This window comes from Molossus molossus, unplaced genomic scaffold (assembly GCF_014108415.1).
Source record: "Molossus molossus isolate mMolMol1 unplaced genomic scaffold, mMolMol1.p scaffold_m16_p_6, whole genome shotgun sequence".
NCBI classification, from domain to species: Eukaryota; Metazoa; Chordata; class Mammalia; order Chiroptera; family Molossidae; genus Molossus; species Molossus molossus.
In genome coordinates this window covers 46402750-46422696 of record NW_023425399.1, presented here as the reverse complement: position 1 = coordinate 46422696, position 19947 = coordinate 46402750, and the positions used below count along the sequence as shown (strand labels likewise).

At 39.3% G+C, this 19947-nt stretch overlaps 1 protein-coding gene and 1 pseudogene across 1 annotated transcript; both read right to left on the bottom strand.

Annotated features, from left to right (window-relative positions):
- Positions 1–2681: 2681 nt before the first annotated feature.
- LOC118619092 (importin subunit alpha-1-like) lies at positions 2682–4304 on the bottom strand. The gene is given in 4 exon segments (XM_036245786.1): positions 2682–3493; positions 3495–3989; positions 3991–4031; positions 4034–4304. Coding segments are annotated over 4 exon segments (1611 nt in total). The 3' UTR covers positions 2682–2689.
- Positions 4305–7156: 2852 nt separating this feature from the next.
- On the bottom strand, positions 7157–7286 carry LOC118619497 (annotated as a pseudogene).
- Between the last annotated feature and the right edge of the window lie 12661 nt (positions 7287–19947).

Here is a 19947-nt window from a genome sequence, read left to right as displayed (position 1 = left end):
TTAGTTCTGTGCATGAGTTACCGAACGAGATTATTATATAGCAATAAAATAAATATTTTAATAAAGTATAACAGTAAAACTAATTCTTTCTATTTTTGAAAAAAATCCATGATTCTTAAAATGATTTATAAATAGTACCAGGCAATATGGGGCAGGATATCACAACAAAGCATTATATGGACTTTGCCTGTCTGGTGTTATATATCTAGCACCAAGCAAAATGCCCAGAATACAGTGGGTGCTCAATAATTGTTTACATAATAAATATTGTTTACAAAATACATAAATATATATTTATATATCTCACAGCTGTATAAAATGTTAAAAATAATTTGCAGAGGCATATTTACTACCTTTATTATTATAGCAGATATTATTTATCAAAAAAAAAAAAAAGACTACATAATAAACCACAGTTTTTGAAGCAGTTTCATGTACATCACCTTTTCTCTCCTCACTGCAACAATGAAGCTATTACCATCCCATTTTATAGATGGGAAAACCAAGGCCTCAGCGAGATTAAGTGACGGGTGACATATATTTGAAACTGAAGGGTCCTTAAAGTGACTTGCTCATCCAGTTCAAGTTGTCCCAGCCCTCTCCATGGCCTGGGTGGTGGGTTTAAGTCAGCTCCAAGTCCCTAAACTAAACCAGTCAATGCCTAATTACCACAGTGACCTCCCCAGTTGTCTGCTCCGAGGCGAATTTAGCTCACCGCAGTGCTGTGGCAGCACATGGGCTCCTGACAATTCTTTTCCTTTCTATAACATGAGTTACTCAGCTTTACTATTCCCTGTACTTAATTTGAGAATATTTGTTCAATTTGAGTATGGTTTGACCTGCCGAGTATCTGTGAAACAAAATAACTCCCACTGATAGTTTCTTATCAAGAGTAATTTTAAACATCCATCTCCTACTGCTGAATGTCAAAATAAAGGTTGAGAGAAATTCCTCTTTCCCTAAATATGTTTTCTTTTCACTCTTGTCACATCATTGTCAATCCTGAAATTACAGTGTGTCTTAGAAGACCTCAGAAATTGAGGCTTCAGAAATTGTTACAATGAGAACATACAAATCAGCCTGTAGCACCCGGAAGCTCTGGGAAAAATCACCCCAGCAGAGTCACCTGGGTCCCACCTATGCTAGGCAGCTCTGCGGGCTCCAGAGGGCTCATTAGGACCCAGAACAAAAGGTACATATCCTGGAGAGGCAGGCCCTCCCTGCAACCCTGGTAGAAGTTTAGTACTAAATTAGTTATTCCTGTCCTTTGTCAACATGCAGACCATTCTGTAACTCCTGACAATTCTATAACTCTCCTTACTCTCTGAGTAAGCAGAAAGGGACAAATATACATCAAAAGCTATTTTAAAAACCTTGTGATTTTCATCAGGTGGAAGTTAGAGGGTGTGTATTTTTTAGCTTATTGTATCACCAAGTTAGCTACTAAGTATATGTGGGGGCACCTGCCAACAGAGACCCAGCAAGAAATGGAGGACAAAGGGTAAGGCATGAGAATAAAGCAACAAGCCATAAAAAGGAACTTATATCAAGTGATGTCACCCTCTCTGCCATCATGAAGAAAAGTCAAGTGTTCTTATGTTCTGATACAAGTACTCCCATTTTCCATTCTCAGTGACCAGACCTGAAATAGTCTGGAAATGTCTTCATATAAAAAAGGAAAGAAGTCTAAGTATTTCAGAAAAATTAACAAATATAAAGCACAAACCAAATGCAAGACCACGCTATGCCTAAGGGTATATAAAGATATGCAAAATATGTCTTCTGTCTTTAAGAGATAAGTCACTGTAAGGAAAATTGTTGGGAGTAAGACCTGGGAAGTGACTGGTAGACATGGGGGGAGGGCAGCTCAGAGAAGCCCCCACAAACTTTCCCTTCCATCAGGGTGAAGCTCCATTTCCAGCTTGTGATATTCTGGAGGGAAATGTTATACAAAGAGTGGTCATTAGATGAACGTGCACCACTTTAAGAAAGTGGCTGATTGCAGCTGACTTACTATGTGTCAAGCTAGAGGTGATTATATGACAAGATTCTGGTTGTAGCCAGTGAGATATCTACAAGGTTAGGTTTCCAGAAAAGTTTTACATTCCTGATGAATACACAGATATCTGATACATGTCTTTGCTCTTTAGTGAGTCCCCCTTAATCCCTGACTGGAAAGCAAACATGAGGCCTGAAAAGGGGGAATAGCAGCCATTTGGTTCATAATCCAAATGGCGCTGAAACAGAAGCAGCCTTGCCCAACCTTAACTACCTACTCAAAGTCTCTTGTTATGTGGGGGAAAAGCCCTACTTATATCTGGCCCAGCAATCAGGTGTTCTGTCACTTGCAGCAGAATTCATTTCTGACAGACACCAACACTTAATTTATGTAACAAATTGACATAGAAGAGGGGAGGAACCCGTGGAAAGAAACTTTTTTTTTTGGTGGAATTTAATCTTTATTTACAGGACACTTCAAGATATGAAATTCCACATAGAAATAAGAAACCTATTGAGAGGAGAAGCTTCATACAGTATGTACAGTTTGGAACTGTTCAAGTATAGTTTCGTTGTAAAAAGTACTACATAACAAACCACATTTAAAAAGAGTTCTTAGTAGAGAAACAGTAAGATAAACTTATACCAAACATAGTACACAACAAACAACTTGATGCCTCAGCTGTACAATCTAAAAGTTAAAGGTCCCAGGAGTGCCATCCTGAACTTGGAACGTATAGCCTTCAGAGGTAGTTTCTGACACAACATTTTGATCTTCCTCTTCCTCTTCCTCTTCCTCTTCCTCTTCCTCTACAGAGAAATACTTCTCAATCAACTTTAGTGAAGCTTTGTACACAGACTCATTTTCATGGTTTTTCCGAGCTTCAATTTTGTCCAAAACTCCACAGTCTTCAATCATCATACTAAGTTTCTCAGTTTCACCTAGTTTTGCAGCAGCCTGAAAGATATTTGAAATGGCATCCAGAATAACCAGAATAATTTTGGTATATTTCGCAGTTAAGATGTTCATCAATGGTTCTATTATGCCACAGTGAACGAGGTATACAATCTGTTCAACTGTTCCACCACTTGTATAGTTGGTCACAGCCCATACAGCTTCCTTTTGTGTCTTAAAGTCTGCCTTGGAGAGAACAACAATGAGGAAAGGGACTAATTCATGATTCACAACTTGCTGTATTTGGTTCTGGCGACCAGCTGTCATGTTTGACATTGTCCATGTAGCTTCCTTCTGAATATTAGTTTTGGAATTTATTAGCAGGCCAGGAAAGACAGCAAGTGTTCCTGCATCTATTACAACTTGAATCTGTTCATCTGTCCCAGTGACAATATTTTCTATGGCTCTTAGCACAAGAGTCACAATTGGCAATTCAGTAGCTCTTAGGAGCTTCACAAGTTGGGGCACAACTCCTGTTTTCACAACCATTTCAATTTGTTCATTTGGACCATCAGTAAGGTAAGAAATGGCCCAACAGCTGTTCCGCTAATACTTCTGGGTCATCATGATGCAGGAGACTAACTAAAGTAGGAAGAATCTGCTCAACAGCATCTAACAGGGGTGCAGGATTCTTGTTGTGACAAAGGTTTGAAAGTGTCCAGGTAAGATTACGTAAGTAACCACATGCTAAAGATGACATATCAGAAACTGCAAGAAGAACCAAGAGTGGGTCAACTGCACTGTACTTGATAACTAAGTCTCGGAAAACTGAACCATCACCTGCAATGTTTCCTAGAGCCCATACTGCTTGTTCATTGATGTGAGCATGGGGAGATGCCAACAGAGAAATGAATGCTGGGATAGCACCTCCATCTACTACAGCTTTGGTCTGTTCTAATGTTCCAGAAGCAATGTTAGTGAGGGCCCAAGCAGATTCAAAATGGATGGGACTACAGTCAGTTCTGCCCAAGAAGGACACACATTTTGAGATCAAACCAGCCCAAATTATGTTGTCTATGGGTGGCTGTTTTTCTGCAAGAAAGCAGTTTCCTTGCAGCCTGAGTAGCTTGGAGCTGGCTTCCAAATTGTTGCTATTTATGCCTTTGACAGTGTCTTCAACAGACCAATTTACAGTGCCCTGATGGTTGCGGTTTTCCTGTAGTGGAGAAGCAGCAGCATCAGGAAACGAGCTTACATTTCTACTTTTCAGCATCTGGTCATCCTTCTTAGCTTTCCTCAGCTCCACATTAACTCCTATTCGGCGACACCTCATTTCTGTACTGTCTTTCCCCTTGTTCTTGAATCGGTTAAGGAGTGCAGCTGGTGAATTAACATTCTCGTTGGTGGACATGACTATGAGAAAAAGGAAGAAAGACAGCCTGCTCAGGCTTTCACATGAGACGGTGTGGGGAAGACAGACTGCAGTTTGGTTGCTCTGAAAACATCCACCACAGATGAGCCCTAAGATGGTGTGGAAAGAAACTTTGATTGTTAGTTAATCTTGATAAGAAAATTACCTCTCTCTTCAGTATGGAAACAGGGCCAAATGAAGAGCATTTGCAAATTCTCAGAGGAAACCTGACAAAATGGTTGGCAACTATAAGATTTTTATTTTATGACAAGCATGTGGTATTTAAGGCACTGAGTTCCACTAGCACCTATGCTGTCAAGTGGTTAAATCAAATGATGTAAAGCAAGTCCTCTGACAAACGTGGAATGGCTTACTGCTCCAGCCAACCTATGGAGACTACACTTGGGCTTTCCTAAGATGGGAACCCTGTCATCTCCAGACATTACTCTTTTCCCCCTTTCAGGGGATCTCCTGATCCCATCCTCACTGAAAAGCAGGACTCCCTGAGCTAAAGGCACAGAAGTGACATGAATGTGAACTACAGTATGTGATCAGAGCTCTGAATGAGAATACTTCATATTTTTAAATTTGATCAAGTTATTTTTTTATTTTTTATTGTGGTTTTTAAAAAATTCACACATAAAATGTATCATGTTAACTAATTTCTAAGTGTACCATTCAATAGTGTTAAGTATATTTACATTGTGCCAGATCTTCAAAACTATGCATCTCTCAAAACAAACTCTATACCCACTAAACAATTCCTCATTCTCCTCTCCCCCACCCGCTGGCAACCACCATTCTATTTTCTGTTTCTATGAGTTTGACTACTTTAGATACCTCATGTAAGTGGAATCATGAAGTATTTGTCCTACTTCCTGTGTCATGGAATACTCATTCTAGGAACCCTGAACCACCATGTAGGAAGTCCAGCTACTTTGTTGAAGAGACAACAGAGAGAACTTGAGTCTACCTAACGCTCAGTCCAATGTTCTCATTGTCCTCTCCAAGGTGTCAGGCATGTGAGTGAATATGTCTTGGACACTCCAGACCAAAGTACCCACCAGATGAACAGCACCCTGTGATTCCAGTCAATGCTAAGTAAAGCAGAATTACCACAGGAGCCAGGCCTGAATTCCTAACATAAAAGGTAAAATGGGCCCGGCCAGTGTGGTTCAGTGGATTGAGCATCAACCCATGGACTGAGAGGTCCTGGTTCCATTCCTGGTCAAGGCACATGCCTGGGTTTCAAGCTTGATCCCCAGGGTGGGGCATGCAGGAGGAGACCAATAGATGTTTCTATCTCTCTTTCCCTTCTTCTCTCCATAAAAAAATCAATAAAAAACATTAAAAAAAAAAAAAGGTAAAATGTTGTTGTGTTTAAGCCACTAAGTTCTGAGAGCAGTTTTCTATATAGCAATAGATAACCAAAGTAAGAACAAAGCAAAATGGTTCAAGTTTTTCATATGACAAGTAAGCCTTCTTCACAGTGTTTATTTATATATATATATCCTAGAAGCTGGAAGAATTTTGAGCAAATTGATAGAAAAAGCCTAAAACAGAGTGGTTAGCAGAAATCTGGACTTTGAGGATGATGCTAATGAGGGCTCAAAGGAAATAAGGAAATTGTTATTACAAACTAGGGGAAGGGAACCCTCATTATGTAGTGGCAGAATGCTTAGTAAAATTGTCATGTGCAGTTACATAAAAAGCAAAATATGTACCTGATAAATTTGGTTATCTAGTTAGAGATTTCCAAGAACATGGTTGGAGTTATCACCTGGTCTCTTCTTGCTGTTGATGATGTTAAAAAATATGAAAAGAGAGAGATAAGTTGAGACAAAGGTGTTATCAAAACACTTTATTTCTATTTCCCAATAGTTCTGTAAACTTTATTCAGTGGGAAATTTTTCTCTAGCATGGGTGAAAACTTAGCTTCACTTTTCCAGCTCATTCTTAGGGAGAAGTCTTGTGATGACATTAAGCCACAAACACAGTCCAGGGTCAAAAATTAGTTTGCTTAATCCAAGATGTCAATCAAAGCCTTCACTTTGGTAGCAATAAGACTTTTACCCATCTTTTTCCTGCCTTCAGGGGAGGATTTGGGTAGTCTCTGCAGTCTTGGTGCATCTATGCTCACTTCCTCCTCAACCCACTGGGTGCTGTTTTGGACCCACCAGGTGCTGTTTTGAACCCACCTTCCTTCCCCTCGTACACCTGTATGAGTGTGGTAAGGGACAAAGCAGCCAACAATGCTTGCTCAGCCAGTGTCTTCTTCCCTTCATCTGGCAAATGTTAAATGGGACTTCTTACTCTCTTAGGAAGATCCTGGAGCTCTTGAAGATTCCCACTTTTTTGAAGGCTCGTGCCCTCACCCCTCTCTCCTACAATTTTTTTGGTTCAGGCAAATACACTCTAACCTGGGTAGCCCCTTGCAACCGCTTACTCAGCCCTTAAGAATCTAGAGGTGGATTTAGGTGAATTTTGTATATGACTGATGCAACCAAAAGCCTGAAGGCCCATCACTTGCACAGAACATTGAAGTTTATTAAATAACTTTTGACAACTCTAGAGATTCCAGTATAATTTTTCTTCATTGCTTTATCAATAGAGTGAACTACATGAAAAGATTTTGTTAAATCTCCATTATGTGGAATTAATGTCTAATTTTGTATTTTTAAATTAAACCAGCTATATTTTGTCTATGTCATTGGTTGTTTCAAAGAACCAGTGCCTGGGTTTATTGTTTAATATGATTGGTTTTTTATTTTCTGATACACTTATTTCTGATTTTATCATTTTAGTTCCACCCTTCTGCTTTATTTATTTATTTATTTATTTATTTACTTGCCACAGCAGAGCAAAAATTCTGTCCCACATTTGAGAAATTGCAGGCATCAGCACATCCAGAGTGCAAGGAATAAACCTCGCCCTTGGAAAACCACCTTCATGATCATGTTATCTCCCCTGCCATGTAAGTATGTTGGTCTCTTTTTTAACTTCTTGAACAGAATACTCATTTATTTGGTTTTACTCTTTTTTTTAATTAATTAATTTATTTTTGTTACAGATGTTTCTCCTTTTCCCCCCACTGATTCCCCTCTCTGCCCTGTCCCCAGCTTTGTTGTCCATGTCCATTGTTCATGCATACATGCATACATGCATATAAGTTCTGTGGTTTATCTCTCCCCCACCACCACCTCTTCTGGGGATTGCCAGTCTGTAACACACTTGCACATCTCTGGGGCTACCCCATTCCTCAGACTGTTATGTTTATTATATTCCACAAATAAGTAAGATCATATGATACTTCTCTTTCTCTGTTTGGCTTGTTTCGCTTAGGATAATACTTTCCAGGTCCCTCCATGTTGTCTCAAAAGATAAGAGGTCTTTCTTTCTTACAGCTGCATAGTGCTCCGTTGTGTATATGTACTACAACTTTTTTATCCATTCATCTACTGATGGACATTTGTGCTATTTCCAGATCTTAGCTATTATAAATAGTACTGCTATGAACATGGGGGTACTTATATTCTTTCTGATTGGTGTTTCAGGCTTCTTAGGGTATATTCCTAGAAGTGGGATCACTGGGTCAAATGGAAGTTCAATTTTTAATTTTTTGAGGTAACACCATATTGTTTTCCATAGTGGCTGCACCAGTTAGCATTCCCACCAGCAGTGTACTAGAGTCCCCTTTTCTCCACACCCTTGCCAACACTTGTTGTTTGATGATTTGTTGATGGCGGCCATTCTGACAGGTGTGAGGTGATACCTCATTGTTGTTTTAATTTGCATCTCTCTGATGATTAGTGATGTTGAGCATTTCTTCAAATGTGACTCATGAATCCATAAAAATCCTAGAAGAAAATGTTGGCAACAAAATTTCAGACATTATATGCAGCAGAATTTTCACTGTTCCATCACCTAAGGCAACAGAAACAAAGGAGAAAATGATTACATGGGACTACATCAAACTCAAAATCTTCTGCACAGCAAAAGATATAATCATCAAAATGGAAAGGCAACTCACTGTATGGGAGAGCATAATTGCCAACGATATATCAGATAAGGGGTTAATTTCCAACATATATAGAGTGCTCATACAACTCAACAAAAGGAAGACAAAGAACCTAATTAAAAAATGGGCAGAGAAACTAAATAGACACCTCTTCAATGAAATTGGTTTTATTCTTTCATATTTAATAATGAGAGTGTTGAGTTTCTACTTTCTTGAATTTATAGGGGTTTTCTTTGTGCCTTAAAATGTCCATTTTTATGTGTGATTATTACATGGTATCTGCATAAAAGTATAGAAGATTTATTACAGATATATAATGCAGCCAGTCTATCATATGTTAAATGGATCTAAATCATTAATTGTCAATATTTTTACTTTTTTGTAAATATATTTTAATGAAATTTATTTGATGACATTGGTTGATAAAATGATAAAAGTTTAAATGTAGGATTCTATAATACATCATCTGTAATATTTTACTTTTGAAAAAATTCAAAATTGCAGAAAATTTGCAACAATAATATCAACAAATGTACTTTTCACCAACTACTAAAACTCTGCCATTTTGCTTTTGTGAGTTGTATGTGAACTATTTGAGAGTAAGTTACAGTTATAATGACCCTTCACTCCTTAGTTTTTTCAGCTTGTGTCTCTGAAGATCAAGAACCATCTCTTATGTAACCAGAGAGCAAGTATTAAATTTAGAAAATTAAATATTGACACAATGTTTTTGTATAATATCAAATATATCTAATATTATCTTTATTCACATTTAATCAGTTATCCCAATACTGTTCTTCAAAGCAATATCATTTTTAACCCAGGATCTAATCCAGTATTCTTGATTTTTTGTTCCCCATAATCCATAGGATTGAGAGAGATTTGACAGAGCTACTTTAGGTCATCATGTTTTTCTCATTTCCCCTTGTATTTTTTTGCAGGCCTTGCTCTCTATACTTTGATGAAGATCAACATAGAAGTATAGGGAGGAGACATTGGGGTACTGTGTTTTGTAATCAGAAGTAATCCACAGGAAGGTGTGTCTCTCTGCCATAGGACGCTCTTAGGGATAAGATCAGTTCTACAGCTGATTTCTTCTTGTGTTGCATGGTGAGCAAACAGATTTGGGTAACTTAACTAGAGTAGCTATGGGGCCATCATATGTCCCATGTAGGACTCCATTTGAATCCAAGGGGGTCCTTGTATCTAGAACTTCATTTTCATAGCTAAAAAGACTTCTGCAGGTCTTCTGGGGGTAAACTCTTATTAAGACATTTGCTGCCTAATATGGATAATAAGGATAATTTGAAAATTATTAAAAAGTAAATTAAAAGAGGATAAACTAAACAAAAACAAATGTACCTGATTGTATTTCAAATGAATAACATAACCAGAAGAAAAGAAGAATAAAAAAATAAATAAATACAGTATTCTGTTTACTCTCTGTCTAAATCCAAAAAGAACTATAGATAAATATTGAACTCTAATTGAAGTCTTATTCTCTCAGTGGTATGTATTTACAATAATGAAGCTTTTTTTGTACTATGTGTAATTAAGCAAATGAGCAAATAATGGGAGCCAGGTTTCCCACTCTTGGGGAAGGGTGTTAGATATAGTAAACTCTCTGGTGACAGAATGGGATAGGAGATTTCAGGATGAACTTGTAGTGTTTAACATAAATAGGTGGCTGGATAGACAGAAAAGAGAGAGAGAGAGAAGGAAGGAAGGATGAAAGGCAGCTAGGGAGGAAAGGAAAAAGAAAAGATGGAAAAAAAGGGGGGGAAATAAATTTTATATCTCAGAAAGGCCTAGAAGCCATGAGCACCTCTACTTCTCAGATCTTGGTTTCTAACTACTGAAAGGAACCAGGGCTTCTTGTAGAAATGGTTGATTCTAGAGAAAGTACAAGATGGATCTGAAATACACATAAAGAAGGGCTCAAAAATGAGAGGATGTGCCAAAAGGACACAGGAACCAGCCTGAAGGACACCTACTGAGAAAACTATGATAATCTGAGCATCAGAATGATAATAACAGCTTCTAATTCTTTGAATAAAATAAGAACCCATGAACTCATACTGATATTTATTAATTATTATATCTTGGGAAAAGTCAGTTAAATAATTTAAAACTGCTAGAGTAGCAGGAATCTCTAAGAAAGGCCCTTTAGCCAGCTGGTCTAGGTTCTAAGAGGTAGAAGGGCAACGCTGGATTTTTCTTCTTCAGAGAAGTCCTCCTGAAGAGCAAGACTATGAACTGCATTGCTTAACTATGATCTTCAGGAAGAAGGCCATGGCCACTAAGCTTTGAGCTCACACCTCAGGCTGGTCCATCACATTTCTGTAGAGGGTGGGTACTTGGGAAAGTTTCATTTCACCAGATATGACAGCTACAAGCAAAATCTAAAACATTATGGCAGAGCCTTGCCTCAGTTCAATGTATAATATTAGTTTTCTATTACTGTGTAATGAATTATCATATACCTAGCTACTTCAACATGACAAATTTAACCCAACTATGGGTTGACTGGGTCCCCTGTTCAGGATGTTAGCATGGGGCTACAATTTTCATTTGAGGTTTGGGGTCCACTTCCAAATTTACCAACAGAAATCAGTACCTTGTGGTTGTAGGGCTGATGTCTTTGATCAGGGACCCATCTCAACTACTAAAGGCCACTCTAGGTTCTTGGCCATGTGGTCTCCAGGAAAATCCCAATTTGGCTGTTGGCTTCCTTCCTGATCACCCAGGCCGAACCAAATAATCTCCCCTGTGATGAATTCAAAGTTAACTGATAATAACTCAGTCATAGGAGAAACATCCCATTATATTCACAGTCATGCCCATACTCAAGGGGAGGGATCATACAGGGATATACAGCAGAGGGGCTTGAATCTTGGGGACCACCATAGAAGTCTGCCTACCACAACTCCTGGGAACCAGATAAGTTGAGCTGGGAATTCAGTATCACTCTGGTTAATCCACCATATGAATTATCAAAAGTGGCTTATACCCTAAAACCTAGGTATTTTGCTTAAAAATATTTTGGAAGAAACATCAAAGTACCTGTAATAATTTATCCTAAAAATATAATTTAAAATCTGCACCAATATGTGTACAAAATAATGACTGTAATGTTTGTTATAAAAGTGGAAAATTGGAAACCAACTAAAATATCTGTCAGCAGGGGATTAGTAAACTAAATAATGGAACATCTTTTTTAATGCCAAGTCTATGTTTACTAATACAAAAAGGCATCCTAAAGATTTAGTCAAATGAAAAAGGAGCCTAGCAGTGGATACAGAATAACTTTATTTATTTTATTTATACATATGTACTTATATCTATGCATTTAAAATCAAGAAACATTAATAATTGTTATTTCTGTGGGGTGGAATTGCATAGGTGTCTTCGCCTTTTTATACTTTTTAATTATTTAAATTACTTTCTTAAAGCATATAATTTTCTTATTATTAACAGCAAAAAATTAAACTTTTTCTACTTTGAGATAAAAAGTAGGGAATCTTAGAGGAGGATGTTATTTTTTGTTTTATCTGCATCTTCAACTTCTCATACAACCTTGTCAAGCAATACTAAATTGAGTGTCCTTTAAGAAAAGAAAACTTGAGTTTCTTGCTGATGAGTGACAAGTTACCAAAATATTACAAATGTGTGCAACTGTAGAACATGTAGAATAATTTGTACTCAAAGTAAAAGACCATAATATATACTCTAGAACAATATGGTGATAATACCAAGCTAAACCAAAATCATTTATGCACTACAAATCTATTACTTGCTTACCAGTTTCTGATTAATTTACTTTTGAAATTTGCTTATTCCTTATGTTAAAAAATTGCTAAATCCATCAGCCAGTTCATCTTTAAGAAAATGAACACTGACTCTGGTGTCATATTGATTTCTCAGTGTGTCATTACAGTTAAGTTATTCTATACCAAACAATGCTAATACTCTGATATAATAATAGATTTCAGCCTTGCTAGAGTATGAGTTTCCAACATGTGGCTGTCTTTGAATGTTAAGAAGTAATGCCTCCCAATTCCTCATACACAGTGTGTGAGTTTGTCAATCAGACCTGTTTCATCCAAATAGTTTTGCAAAGTAGTCATATTTTGGAAATAGCAAATAAAAATGTATATGACCTTCATGTGTGCAAGATGGCAGCTCTGATTGTTGTAGGTAATGGAAATTCAAGATCCAGACAAGCAGCAGTCGTCCTCCTAGCAGGAAGCTCAGACAATGCAGTGATACAGGCAATGCTCTGAAATCATCCACTAAGAATCATTATATAAATACTGATTCTGAAAAATCTCAGCTGTCCTCACTTCCTCTGTGATAAAGAGCCATACTTGACTCCATCAAGATGGTGGAACCCTTTCTTGGGAGACACAATCCTCTCTAACTGCTTTAATCTACACACTGCCCTTGACCATGCAGTTTGCCATTCAGCCAGATGGTAAAATAACAATAGCACCAGGGCACCATCTGTTCCACACAGGTGTGTGTGTTCTGAGGCTCTGCTCAGCTGGCTGAGGAAGGTGGGAGTAGGAAGGTTAATGCCTCAGCTTCTATTTGGTTTCCATCATCAAAAAGTGCCTTAGAATCTCTAGAGTATGGTTTTGTGCCAAGTACTTGTGTATCATTATGTGCCACTTTGGAAAATGAAGGGATCCCTTACCCATTTTGTTACATAACTGGCAAGATGCTATATTTATACACATCTTTGGATTTGGGAAAACTGGCTGCTAGTAGAGGCAACTGGCACGGCATATCAGAGCTGACATCTAGGCAACTTCTCTTCTTTGTTTGGGCCTTCCTATGTTTTGAGAATCCAAGCTTACAAATCATGCATTAAGATAATTCTCCAGGAAAATGCCTGTGTGTGCAGGTACACACACACACACGTATGCTTAGATACACACACCTACCTACTTTGTACCACAAGTAATATCTGTACCAAGTAGGAAAGCATGGCAATAAATGATACCAGAGAGCAGCATTTGAGTTGAGGATAAGTGAACTAAAACCAAGCAGACCACACTGATCTCAGATCACGTGTAGTTATAAAATTGCCATCATCCTGTCTACCGGTATTGTCACTTTCTTTGCTTCTTGGAACTTTTTTCTGGTGCCTCCTGTACAGTCTCATCCTTTCTACAATGCCATTTTCTCAGTTCTCTGCTTTCAAAAAAAACACCTCTCCAATGGGTTCCTCACTTTTCTAGACATCTCATATATAAGGCTTGTCCCAATTTCTCAGATCCCCAACTGCACTTCATTCCAATTCCTGTCCCATTCCCCAGTGTCACAGTGTTGCATTCATCCTGTGTTCCTTGGATCCAGAGGATTTCCCACATATGTAGAACTCTCTCCACCTGGGTGTAAGTCTAATGGAATCTTTGCCCAGCACCACCACTACCCTGATATCCTCTTCTTTTTGGAATAACTTAAGAAATTACTTTAGCCCTGGCTGGTGTTGCTCAGTGGTTAGAATGTTGGCCTATGCACCAAGGTGTCTGGGGTTTGATTCCCAATCAAGGGCATGTACCTGGTTTTCAGGTTTGCTCCTGTACCCGGCTATGTGTGGGAGGCAACAAATTGATGTGTCTCTCTCACATTGATGTTTCTCTCTCCCCCTCCTTCTCTCTCTTCCATTCTCTCTAAGAATCAATGGAAAAAATATCCTTGAGTGACGATTAAAAAAATATTACTTTGAAAGGGCAGTTAGTCCTGGCCAGATGGAATTAGTGGTTGGTGTGTGAAGGGCCACAGGTCAAGGGCATGTACCTGGGTTGCAGGTTCCATCTGAGCCCAATTCCTGCCCCAGTTGGATCAAGTGCAGGAGGTAACCGATATTTCTCTCTCTGTCTCTCCCCCTCCCTCCAACCTTTCCACTCTCTCTAAAATTCAATGGAAAAAATATCCTCAGGTGAGGATTAACACACAAAAAAAGAAAGGACAATGAAAGTTTTTTCCATCTTTTATCCAATCAGCAAAATATAAGGCAGAATTGATTTTCATGGGGCAAGTGCCAGATCAGTGATATTCTAGATATACTTCTTCTCCTGCAGATGCCCCAGCCCATAGTCTGTGGTTAATACATGCCAGTCCAGGCAATGAAGAGAGGGAGAGTGTAAAAGGCACATTTATGGGAAGGCAGAGAGTTCTTTTCAAATGCTAAAGTGAGACGTTTGGAACACTTGAAGATTTTTTATTCAGCCTGTTTAAGATCCACTTTCTCTAAGAGCTACGTTAATAACTGACAGGACAAGTAGGTGCATAACAAGTGCCTTCGATTGGCAGTATGTTTTAAAATGTTGAAATCAGACTTTTAACCCAGAAAATCTACTTCTTGGGGACTATTCTAAATAAATATGCCTATATTAGTTTAAATATTGGTATATTCAAGAATGTTTTGGGTGCAATATTTAATATAGTAAAAATTTGGAAGGGAGGAAATATGGTGGCAGAGTGAATGGAAGCTATACTAACTGTCTCCTAGGACCAAACTGGAATTACAACTAAAACAAAGAAAAGTCATCTGGAATAATCAACTGAAAACCAGCTGGAGAGAACTTTTATAACCAGGGACATAAAGAGGAGCCCAAATTAAGTCTGGTAGGAGGTGCAGAGTCATGAGAGGGCTCCCACAGGTAGCAGCTGAGGGCTATCTTAGCTGTGAGAAGTTCCCTCTGAGAAGTCTAGGATTTAAACTCCAAGCTAGCTCACCAGCACAAAGTGGCAGAACAGGGAAAGGTGCCCACATAACACTTGGCTCTGAAAAACACCAGAGCAGAGGTCCTGTCTGGCAGGGAGAGGCACTGGGAAAAAAGGCATCTACCTAAAGGATCAGTGCTCTAAATTTCAGCTACAGCCACTCACCTTGGGCTCCAGCAGAGGGAGGGCTGACTGAACTGGAGCTGCATGAGGAGAGTCAGGGGTTCATGGTACTGGGGAAAGAGATGGGAAGGAGGCATCAGGAACCCTATGCTGAGTCATTCCCCACACTACAGAAACCTTGAGTCTTGGGCAGACTCTTTCCATCAACATGGCTTTAGCCCAGGGGTGAAGCAACTGCCCCACCCATTGGAATTTCACCTCCTACCACCACCAGAAGGAGTTAGTGCCTAGCACAGAGCTGCAAACTGAGGCTCATTAACAGTCAGAAACTACCAGCCAGATGGCAGGTAGAAACGAGACTCTGGATGCTTTGAGCCTTGGACCAGGCCCACAGCTGATGAGTTTCATGGCTCTGAGGTCTGAGCTGTAAAGGCAGCTGCCTGGGCCTCTGTACTGAGCCATTAACCCACAGGCAGAGCTCTCCCATTAAAGCAGCTATAGCCCAGGGAGTGGAGGGTGGGCAGGGAAGCTACTGCCCCACCTGTTGAAATTTTATTCCACCTTCTGGGAGGAGTTAGTGCCTAGCACAGAACTGCAACCTGAGGCTCAATAACTGTCAGAGACTACCAGCTAGCTGGCAGGCAAAGATTAGTCTCTGGGTACTTTGAGCCTTGGGCCTTGCTCATAGTCAATGGGTTTTGGGTCTCTGGGGACTGAGTTGTGAAGACTGAGAACTGGTTCCCTGTGCTGAGTCATTAACCTACACTGGAGGAACCATCTTTCTCAAGCAGAGTTTTTCTCTCTAAGCAGAATTAGCCTGGGGGTAAGCAACTGCCCAACCCTCTCAAAATCTCCTCACCGTGCCAACTGTAGGGGAGCTTAGCTCCAAATGAAGACTACAATCTGAGGCTCATTAAGTGACTAAGACAAACATCAGGCTGCAGACAAAGGTGGATCTCTGGAGTATTTGAATCTCTGTCTGGCCTTGGACTCCACCTGGGAGAATAAGACCAGACATTAGTGTGCAGCATGGTCTCTTCCATAAACATCCAAACCTAGCAGAGGGAATCAGAATCTGTGACAAATGTGTATCTACAGGGAGATTTTGGTAGGCTCCAAACCCTGCCGAGACAACCAAAATGGTGAAACAAAGAAACAAGTCCCAATGAAAGAACAAGAGAATTCTCAGGAAGAAGGTCTAAATAAAATGGAGAAAAGCAAGTTATCAAATATAAAATTCGGAGTAATGATTACAAGGATGCTCAACAGCATGAAAAAATATACAGAAACAATGAAAAATAAACAATCGGACATCAAGAATGATGCACCAGAAATAAAGAACACCTTGGAAGGAATAACCAGCAAATTAGAGAAAGCCAAGAATTGAATCAGAAAATTAGAACAAAGGGTAAAAAAAATCACTCAGTCAGAGAACCAAAAAGAAAAAAAACAATTAAAAAACAAGAGGATAGATTAAGAGAATTGTGGGACGATATGAAATATAACAACATTTACAACATAAGAGTACCAGAAGAAGAAGAAAATGAGCAGGGGTTGGAGAATCTGTTTGAAGAAATAGTGGCAGAAAACATTGCTAACTTGGTGAAGGAAAAAAGGCATACAAGTTCATGAAGCACAGAGAGTCTCAAGCAAGAAGAAACCAAAGAGGCCCATGCCAAGACACATCATAATTAAAATGCCAAAAGTGAAAAACAAAGAGATAATCTTAAAGGCAGCAAGAGAAAAGCAACAGGTTAACTACAAAGGAGCTCCCATAGAGCTGTCAGCTAATTTTTCAACAGAAACACTATGAGACAGAAGGGAATGGCATGAAGTATTCAAGATATTGAAAAACAAAGGTCTGCCCTGGCCGGTTTGGCTCAGCAGTTGGAGCGTCGGCCTGCGGTACAGAGAGACCCGGGTTCGGTTCCCGCTAAGGGCACGTACCTCGGTTGCAGTTTGTCCTCGGCCCTGGTTGGTCGTGCGGGTGGCAGCCCCTCGATGCGTCCCTTCACATCGATGTTTCTCTCTCTCTCTCTCTTCCTCTCTCTCCTTCCCGCTCTATCTGAACAAAAAATGGAAAAATGTCCTCGGGTGAGGATTAAAAGAAAAAAGAAAAAGAAAAAGAAAAACAAAGGTCTGAAACCAAGACTACTTTATCCAGCAAGGCTATCATTCAAAATAGAATATAAAATAAAGAGCTCCCCAAACAAAAAAAGGGCTAAAGGAATATATCACCACCATACCAGCATTGCAAGAAATGTTAAAAGGCTTGCAGCAATAAGCAGAAGAAATAGAGAGAAGAAACATAGACATAGTAAATAAAAATGGTGATAAATAATTGCATATCAGTAATAACCTTGAATATAAATGAATTAAATGATCCAATCAAAAGACACAAAGTACTTGAATGGATAAGAAAGTATGACCCATATATGTGCTGTCTGCAAGACACCCACTTCAAAACAAAAGACTCACACAGGATGAGAATGAAGGAATAGAATAAAATTTCCGAGCAAATGTAAACAATAAAATAGCTGGGGTATCAATACTCATATCTAATAAAATAGACTTTAAAATGAAGGCCATAATGTGAGACAAAGAAGGCTACTACATGATACTAAATGAATCATCCAGCAGGAAGATATAACCTTAGAAAACATATATAGTCGGCCCTCATTTATCACAGTTAATAAGTTCCAGACTATACAGCAATAAATAAATTTCTGAGAAGTAGGGTTCTTTATTTATAAATCCAATATTTTTGCAGTTAAAGAAAACCTGTTTATGACCTTCTAAATACATTTTTAACATTATTAGAGCCCTCTAGACATGAAATAACACCCTTTAGTCACCATTACACTCATATTACCCAATATATTAGACAAAATAAGAGAAAATAAACATATTAGATGTTACAAATATTATATTATTATTGTACATTTAATTACAAACACACACAGTTCTTACATACAACCACTAGCCTATGAAAATAGTGCAACTTGTTTGATGATGAAGCAATGAAGATGAAGAGATGTACTGCACAGCAAAGAAGAGCAAGGTTACTGCTCCTCTGAAGGCACAGCCTCAGTAGGAGAGTCTTCAGGTGGTGCAGTATCTTTATCAGGTGCGTCATCATCTTCTTACACTGAAGGAGTACTAGGAATAGGCAGTGGGTGTCTGGGTGCACAGCTGAAGAACATCATGATAGGCAGTTGCTGGCACTGTCTTTTCATATGCATGAGGCGGCTTTTGTACGGTTCTATCGCTCCATCAAGTGCATTTCAGAACCACAATGCATGCATCATTTGTGGGTCCCATTAGCCAATCCTGTCCTGTACTACCTTAATAGTTCTCACGACTTGCGAGAGATGCTCAAATGTAAGGCCAAATTCCTCCTCCTGACCTCCAGGAACCTCTGGCTGCTCTTTCTCTTCTTCACTAGAAGACTTAGTCATCTTCACCAGATCTTCATCAGTTAAGGGATCTGAATGTGTCTCCAGCAGCTCATCTACGTGTGCTGGATGATACTCGTCCTCCTCAAGAATCTTCTGGAACATGTTGTTCACATAGTCCCCTGCTGAAGACTGGTCAGCAGAGGCAGCTTCTCCATGGAGAATGACACTCTTCAGATGATACCTCTTCTGGAATTTCTCGAACCAACCCTTGTTCTTTGTGAAATCCATGAATGTTGCAGAAGAGGGTCCTGGTTGAAGTTCATCTTCCATAAAGCACTGAGAGAGCTGCCTTGTCTTCTCCCAGATGACCAGTAAATCCAACAAAATGTTTTTCTTGCAGTTGTCACTGATTCAAATGACTAGGACAGACTTTGTTTTCACTGCAAACTTATGACTTGTCACGGCACACTTTGCTTCCTTGTTGAAAGAGACAGTAGCCATTACACAGATGTTCTTTTCATCTTTATGGATGGAGTGAGTGGTAGACTCATTCCAGTCATAATGGTGAGCAACCTCCACAATTTTCATGCCATCTTTGATTATATCCAAGAGTTTCACCTTCTCCTGGATGATAACATTCTCCTCTGGCCCTTAGTTTTATTGTCAGAAGGCTTAGAAGAAGCAGCACATTTAGGATCCATCATAGGGCTTAAATAAAAGTTCCCAGAGCCCTGGCCAGTTTGGCTCAGCAGTTAGAGTGTCAGCCTGCAGTCCTGAGAGACTCAGGTTCGGTTCCCACTAAGGGCATGTACCTCGGTTGCAGTTTTTCCCTGGTCCTGGTTGGGTCGTGCGGGTGGCAGCCACTTGATGTGTCCCTTTCACGTCGATGTTTCTCTCTATCTATCTATCTATCTCTCTCTATCTATCTATCTCTCTCTGCCTCCCACTCTATCTGAACAAAAAATGGAAAAATGTCCTCGGGTGAGGATAAAATAAAAGGTTCTTAGAAACTGCAAACACAAGAGCAAAGATGCTTTCAATGTGTAGGGATATAGAAGTGTGTATGAGAGAAACAAACTTCCATGAGGCTGAGCCAATCAGTGGCCAGGATAAAAAGAGGATAGGATAGCCAATCAGTGAACAACATGTTCTGATTGGCTTGGTTTCACCACACCCAATTTTTTGGAAAAGTTATTGCCCACACACAAGGAATGGTCGAATGGTTGCACAAATCCTGGCCTTGAAGGATTTGTGGGGGTGCTTGAATACATAGGCCTACAGTCCATACATACAATAATTTTAATTATAATTGTAATACAGGGGTGTATAATTGACTCAGACAACCGAGTGCATGCTGTATCATTTTTAC